The sequence below is a fragment of the Meleagris gallopavo genome, chromosome 1, assembly GCF_905368555.1.
Source record: "Meleagris gallopavo chromosome 1, MGAL_WU_HG_1.1, whole genome shotgun sequence".
NCBI classification, from domain to species: Eukaryota; Metazoa; Chordata; class Aves; order Galliformes; family Phasianidae; genus Meleagris; species Meleagris gallopavo.
In genome coordinates this window covers 36,388,831-36,404,294 of record NC_139404.1, presented here as the reverse complement: position 1 = coordinate 36,404,294, position 15,464 = coordinate 36,388,831, and the positions used below count along the sequence as shown (strand labels likewise).

The window sequence follows — 15,464 nt, the reverse complement described above, 5'->3', positions numbered from 1 at the left end:
AGCCATAACAGTTTGTGTTATTATTTTATTTTTCTGCAAATTAATTTTTTTATAGCCACCTCATTCATAACTTATTGCCAGTTGCCTTTGCTGTGAAGAAGATAATTGTGCCATCTTCCCTGTGTTATTATATAATACCAATAAGTTTTTTGTTCACAGTAAGACACTGCAAATCAAAAAGATCTGGAGAATTAAGGGCTATTATATATCAGACAAGATTTCCCTTACCATGACACCAAAGAGACAGGAAGAAATGGTATTGCTCATGAATAAGGTAGAGAGGGATCCAAGACAGCAAGCAGTGCTTCACCAGGAGCAGGTCATGCCTGATCAACCTGGTGGCCTTCTGCAATGGAATGATGACATCTGTGGACAGAGGGAAGGCAACTGATGTCATCTACCTGGACTTCTGCAAGGCCTTTGACATGGTTCCCCTCCACATCCTTATTTCTAAACTGGAGAGTTATGGGTTTGACTTATGGACTATTCATTGGAAAACGAGTTGGTTGGAAGGTCGCAGCCAGTCAGTGGCACTTTATCCTAGAGGAGGCTGGTCAGTAGTGGTTTCCCCAGGGATCCATCATAGAAACAATGCTCTTTAACATTTTATTGATGACCTACACAATGGAATTGAAAGTTTGCAGATGACATGAAGTGGAGTGACGCAGCTGATGGAATGAACAGTATCCCAAGGAATATGGACAGGAATATGAGATTCAACAAGGTCAAGTGCAAGTTGTTGCACTTGTGTCAGAGTAATGCCAACTACAGGTACAGTCTGGGAGAAGAACTCACTGAGAGCAGATCTGCTGAGAAGAACTTGGGGATTCTGGTGGACAAAAAGCTGGACATAAGTCAGCATTGTGGCCTGGAAGGCCAGCAGTGTCATGGTCTGCATCGAAAGAAGGATGGCCAGCAGGAAGAGGGTCATTACTGTCCCTCTCTATTGTGCTCTTGTGAGGCCACATCTGGAGTACTGCATCCAGGTTTAGGACCTCCAATGCAGGTAGGATGCAGAGCTGTTGGTGTAGGTCCAGAGAAGGGTCAAAAAGATTATCAGAGGATGCTGGAACATTCTCTTATGAAGAAAAATCAAGGGAGCAGAGCTTGTTTAGCCTGCAGAAGAGAGAGCCTTGTGGCCTTCAAGTACTTAGCAGGAGTTTATAACCAGGAGGGAGACTGACTTTTCACATGGTCTGATAGTGATAGGACAAGGGGGGGATGGTTTTAAAGTAAAAGAAGGGAAACTAAGGTTAGATATTAGGGGGAAATTTTTCACACGGAGAGTGATGAGGCATTGGCACAGGCTGTCCAGAGAAGCTGTAGATGCTCCATCCCTGGAGGCATTCAAGGCCAGATTGGAGGGGGCCTTGAGCCTGATCTAGTGCCTGACTTAATGGTTGGCAATACTGTCCATGGCAGGGGAGTTTTGGTTTTGATCATTAGGGTCCCTTCCAACGCAAGCCATCCTATGATTCTATGATTCTACAAATCAAACAAACCAGAACCTTACACGGAGAATGCATCTGCTCTCCACCCTTTGAATATTTCAAGAACTTCATTGGTGTTAGTCAAAAGTACTACTCTATATCTTTTTCTGAGTAATGTCATCAATAAACAGTCAAACCCTAAATATCAGTTTAGATATTGGAAGTTACTATTCTACATATCATGTGGAAAAAATATGTCTTCAAATCAATCATCAAATTTGCAGCAGTGGTGGATTATCTGCTATCTGTAAAGTGTCATCGTTCAGAACAGTGTATATCCATTAGTATCCTTATTTTGGATCTCATGCATTTTGACAAAAGAAGTTTGCAGAGAAAAAAAAAAAAAGCTCTACTGAGACTCCATTGGTTTGATGATTACTTTTTAAAATGCATGTTCTGATCTTCTCCTGAGTTCATCTTCAACTACTAATTTCTTCTACAGTAAATGAAATAACATTTTCCATGAAGTGCATAAATCACTTTGGGTCATATCTTAAAATTCCCTACTTAACCTACTACTGAAATTAATTCATGATATTAATCTTTTCTACTCACCTTACTTATGCATAAGTTGCATATTTTATGATGTGATACATTGTTTTTACTCCGTATTGACTAAGAGATCCTTGGTAACAAGCTCAGATTTAGTCATCTATCCAGCAGACATCTAAACTTAGCAAATCTGACACACGTTGTAGGAAACAGACTCTCTGGAAGTAGTGCATTCCACTGGTTTGTCTCAACTGTTCAAATCTCTGTAGCTCTGGTAAAATAGGACTGGATAGAACATTAATTGAATCATTACTACCAGCACACATAGAAGTCCCAGTCCTGCTGTGCCTTCAGGCCAGTGGATACAATTCTTCTCTCACTGACTTCAGTACAAATTAGAAGTTGGTAGCACAACACGAAGAGAGTGGGTGTTCTTACTCATTAAGAAGACAAACTACCTTGCCCAGCTGAAGGTGAGTCTGCTTCACTTACTCAAGTCTATTCGCATGCCTACACTTACTCTGCTGCAGTTTATAGAGTCAGTGCTCAATTTCTTAGTTTTAGCAGATGTTATTTTTTACTTTAGATTTTCAAATGTAATACAGTTAGTATTTTGTACATTTATGCCATCAGGCTTGTATCTGGTCAGCAGAAGCTGCTGGTATGTAGGAACGAAATAGCAGACTCCTAAGCAAATCACTTAGGCACTCAAAATGTGTAGCACCATTTTATATCCTCTTACATAGCAAAATTGCTGAACACAAATGAAATGCTTTTAACGTCATAATTGCAATTGTACACACAAGTTTGAAACTATGACCTTCATTTCCTCGTTTATTATATGTATAATTTGGAGTACCTAGCCTCTATAGCAGTTCCATGCAGATACATCAATTAAAAATTTGCCCACTTTTAATCGTGTCATATACTTGCACACAACAATATTAAAACACCTACCTCATATATGCCTTTGAAATTTTGGTATTGGGCAAGGTCATAGAGGAATGAATTATATGAAGAGAGAGACAGGGACAGTTTTTATGAACCATGATCCTGTTTTGTTTTTTTTTATTCAGCTGACTGTTCTTCCAAGGCTGAACTGTGTTACTGAAAAATACCCTCAGTGATAAGGAGATTTAAACAGAACAAAAAAATTCCTGAGTCAACCATTTATCTGCTACTGAATTCTGTGAACTAATCTTAGCTCAAGCAGGAGCTCCCTTAAGCACTTCGTATATTTTAGTATAATACAAGAACTCTGCATACATGGTATAACCTGTGGCTTACATTGTTTTAAAACTAGAGGCAAAAATCTGTATTGCATGGCACACCCAATGAAATCCTCATCCAGCTCCCAGCCTAGACCAGTCACAGTAAGGCACTACTGAAGTCTTCAAATTTACTGCTTCTCAACACTGTGAAATTTAGTGACAACCATCATCAGCTATTGATCTTAATTTAGAAATAGCTTGTCTTATGTCACTGATAAGTACAGGAAGAATATCTTAAAATGCATGTTTCACTGATCATTGGCCAGTGAAGAATAAAAACTTGAGCTCTCTCCTGTCACACTGGTTCCGCTGGAGATAATTGCAACTGATTAGCATTAAATGGAACATATTGATGCAGAATAACCCTCTCTACTTTTTTTTCCATTCTTAAAGTCAAAATTCATCCTAAATTCTCTTTTTTATTAGCTTTTTGCAGAGCCAGAGTCCCACTTCTCACTTGTGTCTTGTTCATTTGTTCCAGCTTCATTGGTTGGGATTTTTCTCTGCCTGTCCTTTGCAGCTGCACAGACCTTCAGAAAATAGTCAAGAAAAACACCCCACTTCCCCTTTTCCATTTCCTCATGTGCCTCTACTTTCCAAGCTGATGCTGCCTCCTTTGGAGTTACTTGAGGTTACTCATGTGCTTGGGATAACCTACTGTGACATCAAATATCCACTTTAAAAGGCACTTTAAAAGGGACAGAACTGCTCTGATTTCAACTTGTACATATGGAAATATATGCTGATTTTTGTGGTAAGCCTTCTATTATGACACAATTATGCTAACTACAGAAATGTGTTTCAAATTCAATCTACTAAGCAACTGAGTGGGATGGAAACAAATGGGTTACATCCATGATTGTAGAGCAGAAACAATACATAAAAATGCCATTTGGGATATTAACTATAAATAGTTAATGGATCTAAAAATGCATTTCTGAAAATGATACCGTTTATTGAAATCATATTTGTGAGCTATTTCATCTTTTTAAGGGACTCTCACATTTGTGCTTGAGCTCACTGCAACCTTCTTCAGTTTTATCGTTGAAAAGTTCAAGGTACATCTCATAATTGCACCAGGAACATGCATTTATCACTAGCAACAGTTCTGTGCCACATGAAATGAATTAGTGTAATAGACATGTCATGTAATAGCATCTCATTATCCTCCCCCTCTTTCTCCTCTTTCTTAACCTTCTGCAATGAGCAGGTCAAAAATGATGGTAAGTATAACAAACGCAATTCCTGACTAAGTTCCAGAAGCATTACTTTGCTAAAAGTAATGGTATGGCAGTAGAGTGAGTAATTAGCATCACTGAGAAGGGAAAGAGCAGAAAGTACTATATAAGGCTTTGAGATGTAATGCTGCTGCTGCTATGCCTATAGTTCAACAGATACTGGGGCACTTTGGTGGGACACAGACAGCACCATGAAAGACCAGGGTAACTTAGAAACCCCTGCACCGGTTTCTTTCTTGCATCCTTCTAATTACTGCTTAGAGACAACATGATACAAAGGCAAAAAGCATGCAAAATCCACCCAGACTCTCCCAGCTGTTCCTAAAGTTGTTGTGGCCTGAGAAAGAGAGTAGCAGCTCTGTGTCGAAATGAGGAAGTGATACAAAAGAAACACACCTGAGACTTAACTCTCACTATGGCCCTGTTGATGCAGTTCTCATTCGGCCTTGCCGAATTAGCTCCTATTTTACTGTATGTCCAATTGGCATAGACATGCAGTACATAACAAGCTAGGTTCAGTACAGAGGAGTTTCTGTAATTTGACATCAGCTGAAGATGCAAACAACCACTACAATCACTCGCAGGCATTTCAGTAGTGTGTCTCTTTCTAACTATTCAGCAATTTGTTTGTTTTAATTAGATCGCACAGTATATGCAGCTGTGTATATGGCTGCTAACTCAAAGACTAAGCTACAACATAATGAGGCTTTAATTTCCCAAGCACATCCTCATTATTTCACATCAAATCAGCCTTACCTTCCTTGCACTGTTTTGACAACTGCCTTTGTTCTCAGCTTCCCATCCTATCCACAATGCAGCCTTGTCCACCAAAATAGGTTGTTCTCAATACCATTCCTCTAAAATGTGGTTTATGTGTTTCATTCTCAGAAGAGCCAGTATTATCACCAGCTCACAGAATGGTTTCTTTCATCTCATGAGGCCTTGATCCTGCTCTGTTCCAGCATGTGGGAGTCAAAGTACCTCTAATAGCAGTCAGGCCCTGCACAATGGCTTCTATCCAGAAGGTGCAGATTAAAAGAAGCTAGATATTTTTTGCTAAGTATAAGAGGAAGCAGGGAATTAGTCAGGAAAAACTGATTTTCCATTATTAAGATAGATCTGAATAAGCAAATACTCAAGTCAATTTACAAACCAAAGTCTCTAACTTCTCTCCCTCCATCTCAGCTGCTGAGCTTTCAAAGCAAATGAATGTCTTTAAAGTTCTGCTCTGACTGAAGATACTGAGCTGAGAGCAAATAAACAGCTCTTCATTTGGTCTTGTATGAAAATGTTCAACTTGAAAGCAGCTCAGCCACTGACTGAAGTGCTACTGATTGCTGTGGTTGCACTGGGGAAGAAAAAAAGCATGTTCTTTTTGAAGCTTGATTAGGAGATGTTCTGCCAGTGGGATTTCAGAGGAAAGTGCCATTTCTCCCTTTTCACACCCTGCCTCCTTCCCTAAAGATGCTTCCAGGGTGGCTGTGCAGCTTGTTTCACCTGCTTCAACTCCTCCGGAGAGGTCTGTGTAGTAGAAAAGGGAAGGACAAAGCCTCTTTTCGAGGCAGTACACCCTAGCCTTCCACTGTTCATTCAGCATACCAGGATTCCATCTTAATGTCAGGCCTTCTTACCAGCTCCCAAGCCACCTCTTTGGATGTCCTGTATTTCTGTGTCAGAACTGAAGTCAGGAGAAAGACATGAAGGATACATTTCCATAGTTCAAAGATTGGTGCACATAGGAAGGTCACAATTCTAGTCCCACCGTAACCTTGTGAAGTGCTCTATGGGTAGGATGCTATGTGCTCAGGTAGGACCCAGCTCTGCTTACCCATGCTCAGAGTACCTGTTGTGCCTTACAAAATCAGGACCATACAGATTCCTATTTATTTTTTTCTCAGCATGCTAAGGTGTGCAAATACAGAAGAAAACATCTTTATTGTAAAAGAAAGAAGACATTCTGTTCTTGAAAAGTATTCTGAAAAATACAGTGTTGGCTTTTACTGCCAGTGATGTCAATGTCAAAGCTCCAATTGACTTCAGTGAGAACATGATTTTATCCAATGGGTAAATAATTGCACATATTTCACATCTCATTGTTACTGAAAACTGTTCTTCAAAAAAGGAAAATAATCGACTGAATTCAAGCACTCTATTAAAAAATCATTTGATTTGCATTCCAGTTGAAATCACTTTTAGCAATGAAAATATCTTTTTTCTCATTCAAAATTTACATAATTAGAAAACCACAAAAGACAGGCACTGCTCTCTATTCCGTCTCAGCTTAAAAATATTTCCAAGCCCAAATTTTGTATTTTCTCAGGATCTCTGCTTTTTACTAGTCTCAGCATTTTAATGCTTTGAAAAATTCCTCTTGTCAAAAAAATACATTTTCTTGCATGTTTTTCTTTGTAAAGCCTCAGTGTATCTATTCAGCATTATTAAACTGTTATCTCAACTGAAATGGGAGCATAATCAAAAGGCTGGGTATTATTTATCTTAGCTGTGTCTCCACGTCAGAAAATTAAGACAGTGATGAATTACACATTCCTGTACAAAATTTTATTATCAGAGAAAAAATTCAAATTTGTTCTGCTAAAAATACAGAAGATAAAGCTTCTCATTTAAAAAAAAAAAAATCCATTTAGTCAGTTCTTGGTGTGGAATAAAATTTTATGTTGAACACATTCCGATCTCATATTTATGGAGTCCTTTTTGAAGGCATATCATAGAAGAACACTTTTCTGGTAAAATGTAACATAAATTCATATATTTTATCTTGTTAGTGGTTTAATTTGCTGATTAGTGTTGTATATTCATTAACTAACATTGTAAGAATAACTCTGTTCATATTCCCAAATCCTACGATGTTTCGAACACTAAATGAAAAACCCTATTAAAATTGGCATTTTTAGATAACTGAGAATGAATTAATATCTTCTCTTTATATGCAAAATATGTTTTCCTACAAAAATGAAAAGACAAGAAGAGCAATTGGCTCAACAAAAAGAAACTAATGACTCTAAGTTGAGCAAAACCACATCACTATATTCTGAGCTTGAAACCAGTGACTACATCACTTGCCAACTTTACATAAATTGAACCACATGATTAAGTCCACAGAATTTAGGGATATTGCCTTCTGCCTACATACATGGTCAACTGCTTTGCTGAGCTGAAACTTTTAAGTGAGAGGTCTAGGTATGAATGGCTTTGTCAAAGCAAATGATCCAGAATTAGAAGCTATACATTCATGTATAGCTGTTACATAGAGACAAAACTGACATAATGCAGTGATCTGTGTTTCCTGTAAATGAAAATGGCATTCTGATCTTGCAAACACTTATTTGTGTGAAACCACCAGTGAATTGTATCTCAGCTGAATGAGCTCCACCTCTTTCTTGACAAAGAACTGAATTCCATAAGAGTACAGATTTGAGAAGTGATGGAAAAATATGTTCTTCTAATTACAGTATTCAGAATTAATACAGAATTAATCTAAGGCTGAGACAGAATTAATAGAGGGATTCATCCATTATAACCAGCATTAATAGCTGCCGGACTTTTTCTTTTTTCTTAAGGTGTCAAAAGATCTTAAGTGTGGAGTCTCTTGGGAAAAAAATGCAATTTATTACCAAGCCTTTATTTTCAATATTATAGTTCATTATGTCATTGAAGCATATGTAATGGAATAGGTCATTACTTTTCAGGGAAATAGTTTATGTATGTGTTTATCTTCTGCAAAAATAGAGCAAACAAACACCTTTCAGTAAAACATCAGACAGAAACTGCAATCTCTGTTTATATAAGGCTGTATGTCTCATCCACACCAGTCTGTTGTCCTTTGAACATAAAAACAACATAGCAAAATTACATTTACACATATAATAAAGCTGTCTTTGTACAGGATAGTTATACAGTAATTACAATGATGTTTCCATTGAACTGCTCGGAATGTTTCTCCACAGAATGTCCAGGGAACTTCATCGTTGGTGAAATCTACTGTTTGCAGGAAAGAGAGGGTCATTGCCACACTCTTCACAATACAGTATTCTGCAGTTCTCCAAACATTTTATTATAAAGCTTTATCACACTGGAATCAATCACAAAGTATTACTCTAACAAAAAAAAAAAAAAAAAGCAAAAGAAAGACAAAACAAAAAAATCTGTCATCAAATACGTGCTACTGAAGCATACACACAAACATGTGAACCAGTCTGTACACCAGCCTAGCAGGCACCTCAGGGCTGCTCTGACAGCAATGGGTTAGTTAGATCCTCAGCTGCAGTTCACATTGGTCACTTCAAGGGATCTATCTCATGCTGTGCTGTCTGAGGAGCCATGGCCACACATGTGTCATTAGTTCAGTGAGACTTCTTTTTGAAATTACAGAGATGAACAAATTAGCTGTATCAAAATGGATTGCACAGAACAGAGACTGCATCTCAGTTCTTGGCCTCCTCCTTTGCACCAGCGGCATCCTTATCGGGCAAACCCACATGATGCTGAGCAGGAAACGGTGGGGACTTCTGGCTCACAGCCCCTGCTGCACTCCATACTCTTACAGCGCTGCCCATCCACATGCTCTTCACCAACATCACTCCATAGTAAACAGCGTACGTAAAATAAGCAAAGTATTCAGCAATACTTCTTTACCCCTCCACACTTAAATCACTCAGTACAAATCAGCAAAGTATAAATGCTGTTTTCAGAGAAAGGACATCTGCTCTGAATCCACAGCACATGTGCATGTGGGTGGTTCTCCTTAAACACAAAGTCACCCTGAAACCATTCCGTGTAGAAAGTGTTTCATACAAGCCGAACTCAACTGGGTTACAATGTAGGATATTCTCAGGTGCAGCTGCCTTCCACTGCCAGCATGAAGACACAAGATGCACTCCAGTTCCACCAGATTCTTCAAAATACACTTGACGTTAAAATTCTGCTCCAACCAGGGCATATGGCCTTATTTCAGTAAAAAATCCTCATGCACAGCACTGCATTCCTTTCCTTCCTTCTCTTTGAAAAATAAATTCCTTATGCCAGCAGGGGCTACTCACTCAAGCCAAGGTGGTTTTATTGGATTTCAGAAGATAGGCAGAAGCTCCCATAGTTGCATGAAAAACAAAATGGCTCATTTTTTAAAGTTTTACATGTAAAAAGGGAACTGCACAGACACCAGTGTCACACATTTGTACAGACACCTGAATTTTTTGGTGGTATTAGTACAGTAAGTACCACTACGAGCACAAAGAATTTGTAGTGACATCCTTCCAAATCCTATGTTAGAAAATGGGCTGAACTCATGGCACATTCTCAATATTAACAAAAAATATCATAAAGATTGTCTCCATTCTTATGCATATTTGAAAATTTAATGTATTTTTGACTGTTTGAAATGATTTCTCAACAACAGACACTACAATATTTGAGATCATTACAAAGATTTTGGTCAACAATTTCCGGTTGCGGTGGCTGCAGTGCAGAGATTTGGATTTTTCCATTCAATGCAGACTCACTAGCTGGACCTGTTTCCAAGGTCACACAAGGCAATAATGCTAATCTCCGAAGACCATCCACAACCCATAGCCAGCAGAGACCTTCTGTCCCTGCCATCTAGCTGACAGAAACTTGGATGGATATTCTTTGCACTCCAGCTGCCCTCCTGATGCAGGCAGGCTCATGGGCAGTGGATGATTCAGCCCGCAGTTTTCAGGCTGCTCCACCTAAGGCTGGGAGAACAGCCTGCATTCAGGCTGCTTAGCAACAGGACAGTGCTTTTACTCCTTCGTACTCATACTGACACTGTGGCTTAAGTCCTGCTTTAGGACAGGTGGCCTGATATGCTAAGTACTTGTATCAGAAGTGGTGGTAAACTGATTATATTACATAAACAGCTTCCAAAGTCACATTGCTTTTCCTCAAAGAGAAAGTTTCACATTTGACTCGAAGTCTATTTTCACTGACTGCAGTATTGGTTATGGTCACGTGGAAAACAAAGATCTTATTACACAGGTACTTAAACAAAGCCACCCTCATCGTCAGATATCCACACCATTCTATCCAAAGAATTAGACTGACTAACATTTCATGGGAAAATTATCTCTACAGAGATACATATATGTACATACACATGACATTTTCTTCTTTTATTTTTTGCAATTTAGATTTAGGTTTAGTTGTATGGTTTAAAATTCTTGCTGTGAAAAGTCCTCTCTGCATCAGTAGTGATATTTCCTCTAAAGCCCAATGAAACATCCACAACAGCCAAAAAGCTACATAAAATTCACCTTCAGTTCCCATCATAGTATCAGAATTCTTGCTATATTCACTGAAAAGATCATCAAAGGTCACAAATTTGAAAGAACTTAATGACATATGAAGTTTTTCCATCTAAATCAGTCAAACATAATGTTCAAAGTACTCTCAGTAATGGCAGAAATGACATTTCATTTCAGAAGCAAGCTTCCTCATTGTTCTGCTCTAGTCACAATTAGCAGCAACTATCATTTTAATAGCTGTCAGCAGAGGATATAAGAATAGTATTTCGACCAGCTACAAAGTTATAAGTTGAGAATTTTTGTAGTGGACAGTGTTAAAGAAGTACAATAGGTTGCCATATTATTATGACAGCATAAAATTGTGTCCTTATGCCTTCCTATATGATTTAGTAAGCTGCAAGGAATCTCAAGTCATGCAAAGGCCTCATCAGATCTCTATAAAATGACTTCTAAGCTTGAATAAGGACCAAATCCACACTGGTTTCACATTTTGCAGCATCTCCTCTCATAAAAAGAACAGATTTACATACTGTATTTGAAAATGTTAAGAAGTTTGGGGTATTTGGTTTATTAGTCCTAATCCAAATTATAAAAATGTGCCCATCTTTAAATGAGGACAAAGGAAGAAAAGGACTGGTAAAGGAGAAAAAATATCAATAGATAAATAGATTTTTTTTTTTTTTAAGAAGACTATTAGAGTTTCCCATGAGGTATTAACTATCCTTTTAACACATAGCTGTGTGAAACTTCCTACAAAAAAAAATTCTTAAGACATATAATTAAATACAGGGGGATTGAATATTGTAAAAACCTATAAAAAAAAAAGTTATAATTTTGTTGGATTTAGTCCATTTAAATTTCATCCTGATTCAGTGTGAAACAGCTTAAATAAAAAATATAAAAATAAAAAGAATAGAAAATTACAATGGAAAGACTAAGTCAACCTTAATTAGGGCTGTAATACAAACATCATTATAATACAACAATTATAAGCAATACATCAATAGGTATGTATAATAGATACATCTAGGGCTTAAAATTTGTGATAGACCAGTTGCTCAAAGCAACTACAATATTAATTTGCATCCAAAATCAGATAAATGTGCAAGAACTTAAAAAGAACAACAAATTTCTGCGCACTGTGCAGAATACACAGGCTGAATTAAATTTTCAACTTTGAAACACATTGTTAGTTTGCCCTTTATCAGTGGAAAGGCCCAAAACTTTTATATGCAGTCTGGAGGCATGTGGCTTAGTCTGTGGTGATGAAAAACAAAAGTCATCAAAGACAATCTTGAATTTGAAATGGGAAAACCATTATTCACCTTTCTTTTCTCTGAAATTCCCAAAGTAACTCATGTTTGAGTGCTTGGCTTTCTGTGCACTCTTTGGAGATTGTAACTTTGGGCTTCATTACAAATATAAAGAGTATTTGGCTTGCTTTTTTATAATAACAAATCCACATACAATTTCATTCAGTAGAAATTAAAAGTGTGACAGCTACATAGTGGCATTGAGGCTGAGTTTGGTCAACCACATAAAATAATACTCTGCATTTTTAAATGCCTTTCTTTAGAGGATATTCAAGTGCTTTGCTAACATTAGTCAAGCCTCACAACATGCCTGTGAGGTAGGTAAAATACATAGGAGGAGGAGGAGGATTTCATTCAACATGGACACAATAATGTCTCCGGGCACTAGGTTCACTAGTACTGCAACACAGCACAGAGGTTTAGGGATTAATATAAGGCAAAGAGTTAATAGTACGAGAGAACAGGATTACCTCTTCTTTTGGTTATATGTAGTCAAGCTAACATACCCTGGAGCAGATGACCACCCAAGCATTTTATGCACTTAGTCTGCAAACAGTACCTTGGTAATATCACAAAATAAGCGCTCAAAATGGGTGCCCATGATAGTGGTAGGACAGCTTAGTTATGAAATATTTACCAGTTCTTGAGGGAGAGTGCCATGAGAATGCGAGCCCAGAAATCAATGCTGTCTTCACACAACTCTGATAATAACTGAAGATGCTGGGTTTTGGTTCTTTTTTGCACTAATATTTCAATTCACAAGCAACTCACTAGAGTTAAGAAACTGATAGTGTAAAACATTTTGGTAATTTCCATGCTCTGTGAAGAAAACAGCACGATAAAATGTACGTCCTCTAATTTGTCTGACCACATGTTTCCAGTGTACAGGCAATGATGTGATCAGATGGTTGAGATGCACTGGGCTGTGATAAAGAAACACTTCTACACATCTATAACCACCCTCTGAAATTACTGCAACCTGCCTCTTGTAGACTCAGTAGTTTTATTATTTTTTTGTTTGTCTCCTCCATCGTGGAGAGGAGAGCATTTGACCCAAAGATGAATCAGCTCATTGAATAGCACTAATGGTGTAGATGGGCACTGTGCAACTAAAATTTCCACTGCATCACTGACCACTCAAATTAAAAAACTCAGAAAAAGAACCAAGCGAGTAAGAAAAGTATCACTCATTTAGAAAACTTCTATGTGAAATACAAGGAAAGAGAAAAAACATGTTTGTGGTATTATCCTATACAAATACATACACACGCACACATTTCTCTCTCCATATTTCAGTTTTCTAAGTTGGTATAAATGGCACAGTCCATATTTGCAAAGACACTGCCCACATGGAGAATATGATTTGTCTGTCATAGTAAATCACTACCGAGGCTGGTCTACTGCATGCAGCAGAGCAGTTGGTTAATTTTTTGTCTTTGAATGGAAGATATTCTCCTCTTTTCCTAATTCCCATTTAAATCCTGTGTCTACTTATAATATTTGTGCATTATCAGCTGCATAAGTTATTACTGCACAGGTTAGGTGACCCATCATGAATATCACTGCCTTCTAAATTTGCTCAGAAGTGATTCACGGATTTTATAAAATCAATGCAAAGTTCTTCTCATAGATACTGACTATGTTCACAGCTAAAGTTACACAGTTTCACTGATCAGCAGTGAATAAATTTATAACTAGTGCGCATGAATGATTGAATGATGTCCTTCTCTCTCATTTTCTCTCTCTCTTCCCCTCCAAGATGATAATTTAAATTTGGGACTATGGAAACTGCAGCTACAACAACTGGCAACACAAAAAATGAGCTGGCACCTTTGTGACAATCAAAAGTCAGTCTAAATGGTGAACTAATTGGCAGCTAGTGGGAAAGCTGAATTTATATCTCATACTGCCCTAAGTTGGAATCCTTCTGCATTTCTTCTTCCTTCCCTTCTTTTTGTTCATTGCAACACTGATTGTCATAGAGAAGTCTTTGTGCTTTGTATAATGCCCATCGTTGATGTAACTGGAATTCACATATAAAATGTGGCTGTTATACACAAGCATGCTAGAATACAGGCAGAGACAGTAAAAGCATGCACAAAATAGTCTTTGAAGGGTTTTTTGTTTTCTAGTTTTTCTTCAACATTTACATGCACCACTTAATATCATGTTTGGTTGTGTACACTGAGGATCAGATTTCACAAGCATTCATGACCTTCTCTTCTGAAAAGCTTATTGACAATTTCACAACCGTCCAGTGTAAAAAACAAAAAACAAAAAACAAAAACAAAAACAAAACAAAGAACAAAGAACAAAAAAAAAACCACAACCCATAATTTAAAAAAAAGGAAAAAGAAAACTCCCTGCAATTTGATCTTGTCTTCATGATTTTAATGCTGATCACTTCTTAAACTTCTTTCCTTTTGTAGTGCTTCTGGTTAAAAGTTCGGCTGGAAAGACAGATTAGTGTGTTAAGGATTTTCTTAACCACTGGAATAGTTCTTCCTTATAAAGTCTTTGCCACCGCACATTGGCTTCCACTGTTTCCACAGCACGAGAGAAAGAGGCAGCAGCTCCCTCCTCATAACTCTTTATAAAGTTCTTCAGCTGGAAATACAATTTAACAAGTTAAATTTGCAAGAACTAAAGAAAGCAAATATTTCCAGTTCACATAAACAAGCCAGGCATTTAGAACAAATCTGCATAATCGTTACTGAAGTATATGTACCATCACATAGAAGGATTAATAGGAAATGTAATAAGACAGCAGATTGTCAATTATATATGAAGTAAATACTTCAAATTGTACTGGAAGGTATTGACATGTCAGTGTTGGATCACATTAATACCATTTCCTCGTTCTCTCCCATAGCCCGGTTGATGCACTGCATGGACAGCTGGTCCACTCTGAACTTTTATTTTTACCTAGGAAACTTAGCTGGAAGCACTGTAAAAGATTCTAATTCAGGTTTATTTGTAAATATCAGCAGAATGCAGCCTTGATATCCTTTGGTTTAACCAAACTTTTTACCAAATTTATTTCAAGAGTTTATTTACCAAATTGATTTGCAGAATCCCTTTGATGATATAATACAAGTTGTTTAGAAAAGGAATGGCTAGTTACAGTGGGAAGCGAATGGCAACAAAGCAAGCAGTATGCATTTGATGAAAGACTGAAACAGATTCTTTCCCTTATGATAAAACTTTGATCTTTTTTGAACAAAGTGAAAAGGTCTCTGCTCAGTTCTTATGTATACTCAAATTATAGCCCTAGCCTCTGGGCTATTATAGCTGATGGCACTGGTGTGCTTTCAATTACTGTTCTTTTTAAGTGAGAGCTGCAAGGCTGATCTGCACAGTACATTGCCAGTTATACTGACTT

The 15,464-nt window shown here is 37.6% G+C and overlaps 1 protein-coding gene across 1 annotated transcript in view; it reads right to left on the bottom strand.

Moving 5' to 3' along the window:
* Positions 1–7,035: 7,035 nt before the first annotated feature.
* Positions 7,036–15,464, bottom strand: part of TRHDE (thyrotropin releasing hormone degrading enzyme) — a 216,505-nt gene continuing 208,076 nt past the window's right edge. Inside the window, exon 19 of the mRNA XM_085221385.1 lies at positions 7,036–14,689. Within this exon, the coding sequence (XP_085077511.1) occupies positions 14,546–14,689 (144 nt within the window). The 3' untranslated portion in view covers positions 7,036–14,545. The remainder of the gene's footprint in view (positions 14,690–15,464) is intronic.